This window comes from Aythya ferina (assembly GCF_964211825.1).
Source record: "Aythya ferina genome assembly, chromosome: 7".
Classification (NCBI taxonomy): domain Eukaryota; kingdom Metazoa; phylum Chordata; class Aves; order Anseriformes; family Anatidae; genus Aythya; species Aythya ferina.
In genome coordinates, this window is record NC_140302.1 from 7,810,497 (window position 1) to 7,823,257 (window position 12,761).

A 12,761-nucleotide genomic window follows, 5' to 3' on the forward strand; every position below is an offset into this window, starting at 1 on the left:
AGCCTGCAGTATTTAACACATTTCTCTATGCTTCTAATGCTCAAATAGTTTGGCAGCTCCTTTTGTCCATGACCATACATGCTTCGGGATCAACAAGAAGCCAAATCACAGCCTCCTGGGTTTAGAGAAAGCATATTACTGGCACTTGGGAGTCCATAGCACATCAAATTAAACTTCTGAAATACCAACATTTCTAGTGGAAGTTTCCACAACTCATACTGGGAGACATGGGGAACTGCAGTCCCAGGGGCATAACACACTCCTAAGCCAAACCAGGCAGCGACAACACAGAAAACCCAGGCCTTGTGAATGGAGTGTTGGCATTCTTGACTTGGGGGAAGCTGGGTATATTTCAGAGCACATACTACTGCAATACTGTACCTATGGCAGAGCTTTCTATTGCTCTAGATACATAATACATAGGAAAAAAACGTTTTACGTAGTTTACGTTTGACATTACACCCAAAATAACACAGTAGTTTTGGTAACCAAATGAGAATGGCACTTGTTGCTCTCTGTTGATCAGGCTGCTCAGATTCATACCAATCATCTGATGGGGATTAGCACGCTAAACCTGAAAGAGCAACGGAGCATCAAGAACACAGGATTAAGAAAGCTCCAGTCAGAAACACCAGTGAAACCTTATTTCAGCCCCTTTCTGTGCGTTTCTAACTACAAACTTTGAAGTCATAAAATAATTTCTCCAGGCTCTATGCACTCTTGGCCCTTTCCCCTACCTTGAAAGCAATATGTGACTCAGAGCCAGTACAGATATTCAGGCAGATAACAAGGCCATCCTTGACATACAGGCAAAGCAATCTCACTCTTTGAAATAGGATTAGTGTTTTAACTTAGGAAAAAAATTAGAAAAATCACCTGTAGGCTAGCAGCTGCAATGAATAATTTTAGATCAAATGGATAAGTCATCAAAATCATAAGCTACTGGAAATGGCTTCAGAAGAGACAAGGTCAAGCAACCTTAATTATAAGTATTGTTAGCTGTAATCCTGATTTTAGATACAAGTCTTCCAAGGATATAAGCTTTACATTTGAATGACACAGAGGATATACTTGAAAGAGGAAACAGGCTACAAGAAAGATTTCATTTCCATCTTGAGGTTGGTTCACATTTTTTTTTGCCCCAAGGCAGATGGCAGAGCCCAGATTTTCTGAATGTCCACGCCCACTTCGAGTTCATCCTTATCCTTGGCCTAATGAGAACAAAGACACTGGACCAACTTTTCTTCCCCCAGCCCGACATGCCACAGACACCTCTCTAGGTCAGCTGTCCTTCTCCCTGCCTGCAAGTTCCCTTTTCTCAGTATCCAATCTCTGTCCGCTTTGCAGAGAGCCTATACATTTACGTGAGGAATAACGTACCACTAGATTATACCAGAATGTGGATATTCTAGGATTCAGTGCTTTCTTCTTTCCCCCTCTTCTCTAAAATCATAAATCAACTTTTCTCTCTCGTGCTGATAGTGCAATAGTTCCTGGCAATCTGATCCATTTCTTAAAGAATCACTGTCTTCCATTCTTAAGAATTTTATTTAATGAATGGAGCTAATCTGTAAATAAATATAAGAGCAACTTTGGTACCTTCCAAATAATCGCTGGGTACAGCACTGGATGCATACTGCCCACGTAATATTATCATTGCCGTGACGCACAGGGCTTTTTCAAACACCTTTTCCTTACAATTAGAGTTTTGCTGCTCCCACGAGAAAAAGAGGTGAGAGATATGAGACCTGAAGTTGGGGAAGGAGCTCTTCCCTCTCCTCCCACATTTCCCACAAAACACACCCAGGCACCTACATCTCCACAGCGCCTTGGAGTTCGGAGGCTGGGGGACAGGACAGGACCCAACACAGAACCTCACTTGCATTAAGTTCATTCTATGGGTGTTTGAACACATTTTAGTTTCCTGCAACTGGTAACTCACTCCTTTCTGTTATAGGCTGCCTGCAGAACGCTAAGAAAACATATCCTTAGGAAGGAACTGTTTACTAACAACGATATGTTCATTTTCTCCCCAATATATAACTGATAAATATTAAAGTATTTCATCAGGCACTGTTATCTGAGAAGAATCACTGTGTCTCTATTTAGAAAAGAAACATAAATTGTTTCAAAGCCTTCAAAAAGTGAGAAAAGAAAGACGAGGCTTTTACCTATTCAAAGAGATTTTGGGTTTATAACAGATTTAATCACCTACCATAAATATTTTAATTTGCAAATAAGTTTCCCTCTACCATCCAATACAACTGTAGTTTTTATTCATGAAAACTCTGAATAATGTGCAAGAAGACACATTACAGTTTTAAAAACTGTATTCCAAAGGTGACGTGTTCAACCAGGGCAAGGATATTTATGCAACTGATTCAGGTATTTATACACCTGAGAAACACAGCAATCATGGGTAATGAAAAAGCTGCATCCGAGCAACTGTTCTTTTCTAACTACATTAATACATCAATATTTAAACAAACATGACGGTTTTCCTTACAAAATGAACAGTGAAACTTGCCATCAGCTCAACACTGTTAAGTAGCAGGGCTGTGAATATGCAGTACCAGAGACAAATGTTATGGAGCAACAGATTTTTTTTATTTTAATACGAAGAAGCAACCCAGGGAATGATGTTTAAGGCACTGGAGAGAGGTCAAAAACTGTTTTTTTTCCAACAGAACTAAAATATGAAAAAGGAGGCACTAACGAAGAAACGTAAGGAAAACATAGGGGATAATACTAAAAGCATCAATATTAAACTTTTCCTGGACACTAGGGCTACATGTTACCTCTCATATCCTGGTAACCAGCAAAGACAGTTAAGCCCTTCCAAAAAAGTTGTTCTGCAGAATTACTGACAAATTTGTGTCCTTCATCCCCTGCACAGTATGAACACTATTAACCCTTGCTTTCTCACTTCTCCCAAACAGCTTCCCCTGCCAGTAATTCGGTTAGAGGCTGAACTGACCCCAAACAAGCGCACTTGTGTTGACTCAACACCCCAGTAATTTAAATCTTTCTTCTCTACCTACCCAGTAATTTGTATCAATCTCCTAGGAACTTTGCATCACTGATGCTTCCTCCCACGCAAACTTGTTTCAGGCAAGCAATTACAAGTGATTCAAGGGGACTGTCCTACAGGCAAAAGACAGAGTGATTGCCTAAACCACCTCCTTAAGACTACCACAGACCAAATAAAATAAGCATCCAGTTTTGAGCTGCAAAAACATATTAGTCGTTGACTCGTGCATTATGTTGGCAAGCACAAGGATAAACAACGCAATAAAATCATAGGCCAGGCAGAGCTGTTCCAACAGAGATGGCATTAAAACCAAACTAAATCAACCTCTGCACTGAAAGAGCTGCTCAGCTTTCCACAATGAAACATGCTGCAGGGGTTACTGGACATTTTGAGACTTGTTAATTAGGTAACGTATAGCTGACCATTAACAAGCAGCAGTGTCATGTGAAGGGATATTAATATAATGAAGAGTGGAAAAGAAGGAGACAGAGGCAGGCTTTGGGCACTTGCAGCAGTGTGCCAGGGTTTTGTTGTGATGCCCAGATCCTCCCTGGGGCTGTAGGTGTAACCTAAAGCCACGGTCAGACAGGTGCTGACTGTGGCCATCTGGATCCAGAGAAACTGACAGCCCCAGAACAAGGTCTGGAAGTGGGGTCAATTATGGCCTTAGAAACCTATTTCACATGAACAACAGAAAAACAAAACAAAACAAAAAAAACACACACAAAAACAAACAAACAACAAAAAAAAAAAACACGGGTTGCTCAGGTTAGGATTTGCTAAAGTTGAACTCCATAAACATGCTTTGAATCTCACACATGTATAAATCACGAGCAATCACAGTGATGTGAGTGATCATACCCAAGTTAGAACCCACTGCAAGAGAAAAGGAAATTCCCTCGTGTTCTGTTAATTCTCATTCAAGTTATCTTTGTGAAGAAACTTGTTTTGGTATTTCCATCAATTCCAGAAATGAAATTATGTTATCAAATATTGACCTTCTTTCCTACCATCTTTTTAACACCACTCTCTGGTTTGATTTTGATAATGGCCAATTAAAACAGCTTTTTTTTTTTTTTTGCTTCTGGGTTTTAGTTAACACTTTTTAGAAATTATTTAAAGAATGTAGGACAGAAGTGTTGTATTATTCACAGAAGTGTATCAAAGAAAAACTGCATGAAATCTTGACATTAAGAAAGAGATTTTTCCCTGCCTCAAACTGTGCCAAATGAGTCACTTTTATTCAACACTTGTTACAGCAACAGAAAAGATAAAAAAAAGTTATTGCTGCCTAGTTTCAATATGTTGGGTACTGTTAAACAAGATGCACATTATGACAGTACGGGGATTTTATAGTTAAAATATGATGTTAAGTCAAAGAAAAAACAGAGTAACAAGGACAAATCCAAGTCAGAAACTGGAATTAATTTGTTTTGGGAGTCATATCCAGCAGTCACCCAGTACAGAGTGCGAATGATCTTCATAATGTAGTTGGAGCAGCCACCCTAAGCTTAGTTGTCCTCATGCAGCTCCTGGTAAGAAAAAAAAAAACAAAAACAGAAAAACAAAAAACCTACAAAAGCAGCAATGCTCTCATAGCATTGTAGTAGCATGATTTTATCACTATACAGCTTGCCTCCTCTCCATTTTTCCAGTCACTTCTGGGCTTTAGCTTCTTTTTGATACTAGTTCTCTCAAAAAAACAAGGAAAAGAAGATTGCAGACAATTACCTTGGTAGCATTGCAAGTTTAAAATCCACAAGCGCAGTGTTAAGACAACCTACAGATAATTATTGCTTTCATGCCTAATTTCTTCATTGATATTTGTTCTGATTGGCCTCCCCCGCACCCACTCTCCCTTGAAGCTTTTTCTTAACTCTTGACAAGGAACTTAACATTGGTTATGTGATGCAAGCAAATTAAAATACCTGTTTCTGGTTAGGCATGTGGTTTGGAGAGGCAAATTTAATTCATAGCATATTGAGTTAATACAGCTCTCTAAATCTGAAGACTTCTCTGGCAGTAAAGGAAATAAAGCTTATCTATGAATATGCAATTACTCTGCATGACAGACATGTGAATTTATTTGTATATGAAGTAGTCAAGGAAATAACAATGTCATATCAATGCTCTGAAAATCAACTGAAACGTCAGCAGCTTCATTGCTTAAAATCAGTGGCAGAGGTGGTACTTACTACAGAGAAACATTTTCTTATAAACAGTTATTAGGACTGTATCTTGACCTCTTATTTTTAATAAGAAAAACAAACAAACAAACAAAACAGAAAAAAAAAACAACAACTAACAAGGAATGAAATAAAATACTTCTGTACACAATTTTCCTGCAGTTAAATCACGAAAGGCTACATTTTGAAAGGTTTTAACAGTTTCTGTAGTATTTAATAACACGCAATTCTTCAGGTGCAGAATATAACACTATGTAAATAAACTACAAGGACAAACTGCTTGCAATGCAACTCATATTTTGCACCCATTTTATTTTGCACCCATTTTACATACTTGCTTACAGGGCAAGGTTTTTTGTTTGGCTTTTTTTTTTTTTTTTTAATTAAAAGCCTGAAAATAATGAAATAACAGTTAAAGCCAGGTAGGCAAGACACAACTGTGGACAATCAGATATCTTGACATATTTTATATTTACCCATCTCTTCTGTAATTACCCTGAGAGCAGATTTTCCGTAATATTTACTTTAAGGCATGATTTGGCCCTCTACCATAAGTTCCCCATTACATTTGAAAGGAACTGCCATTTCCACGTACCCCCTTCTCCACCACTGACCCAGGACAGAAGGTTTCCCCTCTGCACAACACAGGAACTACTTCTTCAATCCCCAGTTGGACAGAAATCCAATTAAAGACATGTAAGCCCTGTTCAGAAATGGATTCATTTTTCACATAACTCTTCTCATCGTCCTGACATGCTGGAGCAGTCAACCGTAATTGGGAGCAAAATTGTGAAGCTGTTCTTTCGGAAAAGAGCCTCGATATTGCTACCAGAAGGCTCACAAACTCTGAACTCATTAGCTCTCAAAATTAAAAGCACTTACCTCTTCAAGGACATCTGCAAGCTTACTAAGTATCTCCTCAGGAAGGCTCTGGAATGTGGGAACACTGCAATACAAGAGAAACTTCGATTAATGGATACTGCTGTGTATTTCTTAAACCCAGCTGTAGTTCTTACATAACATTCACACATATTTAGCCCTCATCATTTGGGGCTGAACAAGTGTTCACCAGAAGATCAGTATATATAATGGGAAACCAATCTTTGCCTTCCAGCCAAGAGGTATTTTTAAGTGTTCACTTGCTACAATGGGAGACTACTTGCAGTAAACATCTGGAGAACCACTTGTAAATCTAGTAATCAACTATGAATAAATTACGGATTTACTGGAATGAATCTGTGCGGCAAACCTGTTCAGTCACATACACGACTGTACTAAAGTTTCCTGCTTGAGCTCCATTACACCAGAAATACAAACAAACAAACAAACAACAAAAACAAAAGAGATCATTTCTAACCAACGATACATAAAAGACTGAGTGAAACTACATACAGACATAAACACAGAATAAGGGTAAGGGAACTGTAACAAACCTGAATCAAACAGCTGTTATAATTATTGAGTACCTCATGGTAGAGCTTTACATCCAAGGTTTGTTTGTTTTCTTTTGCCAAAACACCAACTTTTCCACTTTTTTTTTGGTAGTATTTCCCTTGCCAAAGGTCTCCCACACCTGCATGGACTTGCTGGTCAAGATGGGAGCGGTGCACCCATAGTCCACAGAATTTTAATTCTGTCTGGGGGAGGATGAGGGATATGAAGCTGTCTCCAAATCTCCTGCAAGTACCCCGACCTTATCTGAGGTCAGGGTGCATCTCCATGATCTTACAGTCTTGACCCAGAGGTCCCAGCCACACTGCGACCCCTTGCTCTCTCATTTGCCATTTTCCATAGAAGCTCGATGTTCACCAGCATTCCCACGTGACACCAAACAAAACACATGGGCACAATGTTTGTTTCAGAGGCAGGAAGGCAGTGCTGTACCTGCTTTAATTAAAAATGCTTGTCTTCGGCAGTCTAATCAGCAATGCAACATGAACTATTAGCTCAAACATAGCACTGAGCTGATACAGCTCTTTTGAGCCTATTTCCAAGAACAGCTTGCTCAGGATTTGCTTTATCATGCTCCATTACAAGGCATAAACATAATCTTATGCTGCTGATATTAAATTTAGATCCCCCGTGTGTTGCTTCAGTTTCAGGAACACTGATGATCAGGTGCAAAGCTAGGAGGGAGCCAACTGCTGGGGGGAGTTTCTTACAGAGAGGCAAATATAACCCTAAATAAATCAGATTTTACCTTTCACGTGAGTTTTCACATGTTATTTTTGATCACGTACAAGTTATTTGCCATGATTTGTAGAGCTAAAGCCCCAAACCCACTAGGTTTTTGCAACCCAGAACCTGCTGGAGAACAAGTCGCCTGTCATTTGACTGTGAGGCAATTAGACTGCTTAGGTTTCAGGAGCCTGGAACAGTTTCTGAATACAGAATTTGATGACTGGTAGTGCACCCGGAGAAAACCCAGCCACAAAAAAACAAAGGGAGGACTGAAGATCTCACAGAGAACATGCTAGCAAGTAGTATTGTGCCTGAGGCCAAGCTTTCCTGTTTCATGAAGTGCCCAGTGAACTTAATTTGTGAGCACAGTTAAAGCAGAATTTGCTTTTATTAACTTAAACATATTCTACTCTGTAATGGAATTAAGAAGGACTTCTAAATATTCTATTTCTCTTTAAAAAAATAAATAAATAAATAAATGTAACTTTAACTGAACATGTAATTTAGTAACAGGACAGAACCAGCCAGCTATGTGCAAAAAACTGTGATTGTTCTGGCTCTCAGCTTTTTTCTGCTTAGGAAGCACTCCTTTTCAATGACAATACCTGGCTCCACAACGCAACGTGAACACAAAACAAACAAAAAGGAGTTATATGGTGTCTGGGTCTGAGCATAAGATGAAAGCTCACGACACCAACACTTATATTCCGACACGAAGAATTAACTAGTGGAAGAAGGTAACACTCCCAGACATCTAGACAAGTTCTGCTGTGGCTGCACCACAACACTCCTGAAAGGGGGGACAATTCACTGCAGTATTTTCATTTATATATTTTGCTAATTATGTCCTGTGAGTCTGTCCAACCCACATGAGGGTAGCAGAACACATTCATTATAGGCCAAGCACAGGAGAAGCATGGGAATAGCAGGTAACCTCTGAATGAATTGTTAATTTTATTATCAAAAACCTGTGATATTAAATAAACAAAGAAAATTGCCTAGGAGAAATGCTTATAACTTAAAAACAGCAATAGAGAAAGTCAGCTTGTTGACACAAGCTCCAACTAAGGCACATCACAGATGTAGTATCCTTCTCAACAGCTAGAGGTAGCAGTACAGCCAAATTGTACTGGGGTTTCATCATAAGAAGTTAAGAAGTCTTACAAGACTCAAGACTGCTCATCACTTCAATACCAAAAAAAAAAAAAAAAAGATAAATAAATAGAGCTGCTTACCCCAAAACAAATAAGTAAAAACAGAAAGACCACCTGTACTGAACAAATGTCTTTTGAAAAAGCAGAGGGAAAACATTCATCGACCTGTTAAAAAAAGTGTTATAAATTTCTGTGAACAGAATTGATGATAGCAATGATAAAAACAAGATTTGAAAACACACTCTAGTGTGCAACAGTACTGAATACTTGGTTTAATTCTCCAGATCAAATATATGTAAAAACACACACACACACTCCATAACAAGATTAAACAGAGTCTTAAAATAGATCCTTACTTGCCTGCTCTACGAAGATTTGCATATGAAGATCAATATTTTGGAGACTATTTCACGCAGGTAACTGCACTCACATGAAAATGGAGCCTCGACTCTAAAGGGAGAGCTTTGTGGAAAGCATCTGAGCAGCAAATTGCTGCACGTTGGAAAACATACACTGGGAAGACAAACAGGAGCAGAAGGCACCAAATAAAGAAATCTTTGAAGATTTTGCAGCCCTACAGGTAAGAACAGTTAGATTCTGTTTTCTACTATTTTGTGAAACTGAAATCTGAAAACACGCATACCAGATAATTTAGCATTTCAATTCAGATGTATTCATTATTTATGGTGGAAGAAGTCACAGCAAACAAGGCTCTATCTCATCATGAAATCATTTACGCTGTGCACAAGTCTAAAAAAAAAAAAACAAAAACAAAACAAAACAAAAAAACCAGGACTACATAAATGCAGACTTTCTCTGACAAGTTCTTTTCTCCCCAGTCCTTAAAAACCTTCAGTAACGAAGGCTTTAAAACATCAATGTAATCCATTCTAGATAACAATTGCTACAGCTAGAAAAACATTTTGGTATCTAATGCTCATATCTCTCAGCACAGGTCACTTCATCTTACCCGCAATCCACGTGAAGGAGTTTATTCTACTTCCCTCCATAACCACCACGCACACAGACAAGGAACATCACCTTTTGTAGACTAACACTAACAACTTATTTAGCCTTTCCTTCTAAGTGGTGTTTCCCACAAGTCTGATGATCCAGTCCTGGGGGCTCCCTCCAGCTGTCTCTTATTCCAAACATTGAGCAGCAATTTCTCTACCTACACTGAATAATTTATTGTGCAGCTGACTGGAAGGGGAAAGATCTGCATTCAGACCCACCCAGGCAGAAGTGTGAACGAACACACCTCTTGTTCATCGTGGGTGAATATCTTGATTACTCATTCCTAGGACAGAGAGAGGGTGACCAGGGTTTTCTCTGCTGCCTAATCCTTTAAATCTATTTTGTGAAAAAAATGGTGATTAATTGCAGAAGCAGCTCCAACTCTACTACAAATTCCCCTGTGAAACAAACAGCTGACTTGTGAACAACACTGCAACACTTAATGCCTGTAACACTGATCAGTTAAAAAAAAAACAAAAATCAAACGCACAGAAACCCCACCTATGGACTGTAATTAATGACATAAGATAAGGCTCTATATGGAACAGAGAGGCTTTCACAACTGAAATTCTGCTCACCTGTAGTCTCCCCCTGCTCCTCTAAGTTTTCTATTGTGATACGGGTGCTCAACAATATTTCTGTTATTTATGCCTGTTTTATATGACCTGTCTGCAAAAGTACAGTCCAAAACCCACCTGAAGAGTGACCACCAGGCCATCCTACAAAGCTGCTTAAGAGCACACGATGAGGAAAGGAAAAACAGATCCCTAACCAGTGTTTTCTGCCTGGTTAGTGGCTTCATGGTTCAAGTCTGCATAAGAAAATTGAATTTTACAGCAAACAGCAATAAACGTCATGTTTTTACATCAATCCACAAACACCACAACACTATCATTTTCTGTCCCAAACCTTGTTAGATTTTTCCTTTGACCACGAAACACAGAACTGAACTAGCTGCACCTGTGGAGCTGGTCAGGCTGGCAAGAAGAGGTGGCTTTTTGTTAGCTATATTCCATGCCATTCAGCTATGGAACTATTTTGTACTGTTTTTGCTATTGTACTATGTTTACTACTGTGTACTTGATGACAATCCATACACCTTGTGAGGGCATTGTGGGGAATTGCTTGCTGTCAGTAGGAACTGCAGAACAGCTTTTCCTGTTGGCTCTAGAAGCTAACGCTTTCACAGGGAGCTCAAATGTTAAAGAAAGGATGCCAAAATTGGCAAAAACAGCTGTGCAAAAGTGTCCATGTAGAATCTCCATCCAAATAAAAAAGCAAAGATGTGCCTGATCGGAAGGGAGCGGAAGGAGGTGTGAAAGGTGAGGTTTTGATTCATAGTGATCTGCAGTCATTGACTTTTAGATGGAAGCAACATCCCATTGGTAACAACCATGATCTGCAGGAAAGCGCGTGATGTAGGTGACTGCATTAACTTTTGATTCATCCCATGGGACTACCCCTGTATAAAACCAGCAAGGGCTTCCAAATATTCCTGGCTATAACCCAAGGGGCTGATTTTACCTTAAAAAACACTTAGCAGCACAGATGCCAGCTTGCAGACAGCACATCTGTCTTCTGACATGCATGAAAACAATGCAGAGTCCTTAGATGTCTTCTGTATTCAGCCCAACACAAAAGCAGCTATTCACTTTCTAAATACACTTCAAGATGCGTTTCCTTAACTTTTAAAGGGTGTTCATTAAAAGTGTTCATCTAGCTTTGCAGACAGGAACAGACAGTCCATGAGGGTTAACCAAGAAACAAAACCTTTATCTTTTATTATTGGTTGGCACGGTAATAAATGCAATTGTTGTCCTGTTGTCAATGTTTTCTTCCTTGGGCCAGTTAGGGTAAGCACAGTTTAAAAGTCAAAAATATATCAGTAACAGGAAATGAAGTCTGTCTGTTTTCGCTGATTTTTTTTTTTTTTTTTTTTTTTTTTTTTTACAGCCAAGTGGAATGAAGGTTGAAAAATGCTAAAACTTTTGCTCTTGCTTTACCAGATTTGGAATGCCCCTAGAGCACAGTCTCTCCTCTCTGAAAGAACCAAGGATAAAACTTACCTGGCAGATGCTGTCTCTTGATTTATGATGCTCACATAAACTATGTTTTGATCAACTCAGCCTGAGAATGCTCTGTAACAGGCAGCCACCCATTGTGTCATTGTGTCAGATATGAACTCTAGTTCTGCCAGGATCTGGTCTTACCAAAAGAACTAAGAAACAAGTTTCCAGCCTTATTCATGAATACTTCCAAAAATTCACTGTGACATCATTATGTTGTCTTTTCTTTGCCTTCTTAGACTGGGACATATTGCATCAGACAACCCTATATAGCCCCACGGCACAAAGGGGAAATTACCTTCCCCATTTTGACATCTGTCCTGAGAGATCTGGCTGCTACTGTTTCAAAGGGGATCTTATAGAAGACAATTTCAGAATGAATATATATATATATAATATATAGAGAGATATATCTATATCTATATCTAGAGAGAGAGAGAGAGAGAATGAGCGAATGCTGACACTGCTTTTGGAAAAACTATATTGCTCCCATACCACACGTATCTTATGGGACAGATTCTGTCCCTTTCACACGTGCCAGTACATCCATATGGAACAACAACAAAAAAAACAATATGGAACAAAACATATGGAACAACAAACCAAAAAAAATGGCTGATAACGGAATAAATCCTAACCTGAGCTAGGAAGACAGAGAACAGAAGTACAAAGAAAGGCTTGGCTTTATGTTTTGCAAGGTGCTTTTCTTCTTCCAGTACTTTAAAAATCTATTTCCATCCTGGTAACCAAGTTGCAAGCCGAGTTTCAGATCACGAACAAAACCATCTCCCTGCGGCACTCGAGGATGCCATGTGGATTACTGGGTGTCAGAAGTGCCTGGCAATGTCCAAGCACTGAGATTACCTGGTGACCGGATGGTGTATCAGCCTTTTGGAGAAAATACAACGCTTTGGAGGAGGTGGTAGTAAAGGAAGTCTCCTTTGAAAAGTGAGGAGAACTGTTAGCATGTGCCTGAACCCCACACAGCTGTGAAATGCTTTTGTGATACAGGCCAAGGCACCAAGTGAAACAGTAGCATATTCATTATGTATCTGCAAACTGTTGCATCCAGATACAATTTCTCTTTCCCATCAGAAAAGAATTACTATTTGGAGGATAACCTATT

General features: G+C 39.2%; 1 protein-coding gene across 6 annotated transcripts in view; it reads right to left on the reverse strand.

Moving 5' to 3' along the window:
- The window catches only part of PRKG1 (protein kinase cGMP-dependent 1), a 466,559-nt gene that overhangs the window by 159,130 nt on the left and 294,668 nt on the right, over positions 1 to 12,761 (reverse strand). For all 6 annotated transcript variants that reach the window (XM_084525160.1, XM_084525159.1, XM_084525163.1 and 3 more), the window contains one exon: positions 6,100 to 6,163. In XM_084525160.1, coding sequence (XP_084381286.1) covers positions 6,100 to 6,163 — 64 coding nt within the window. The remainder of the gene's footprint in view (positions 1 to 6,099; positions 6,164 to 12,761) is intronic.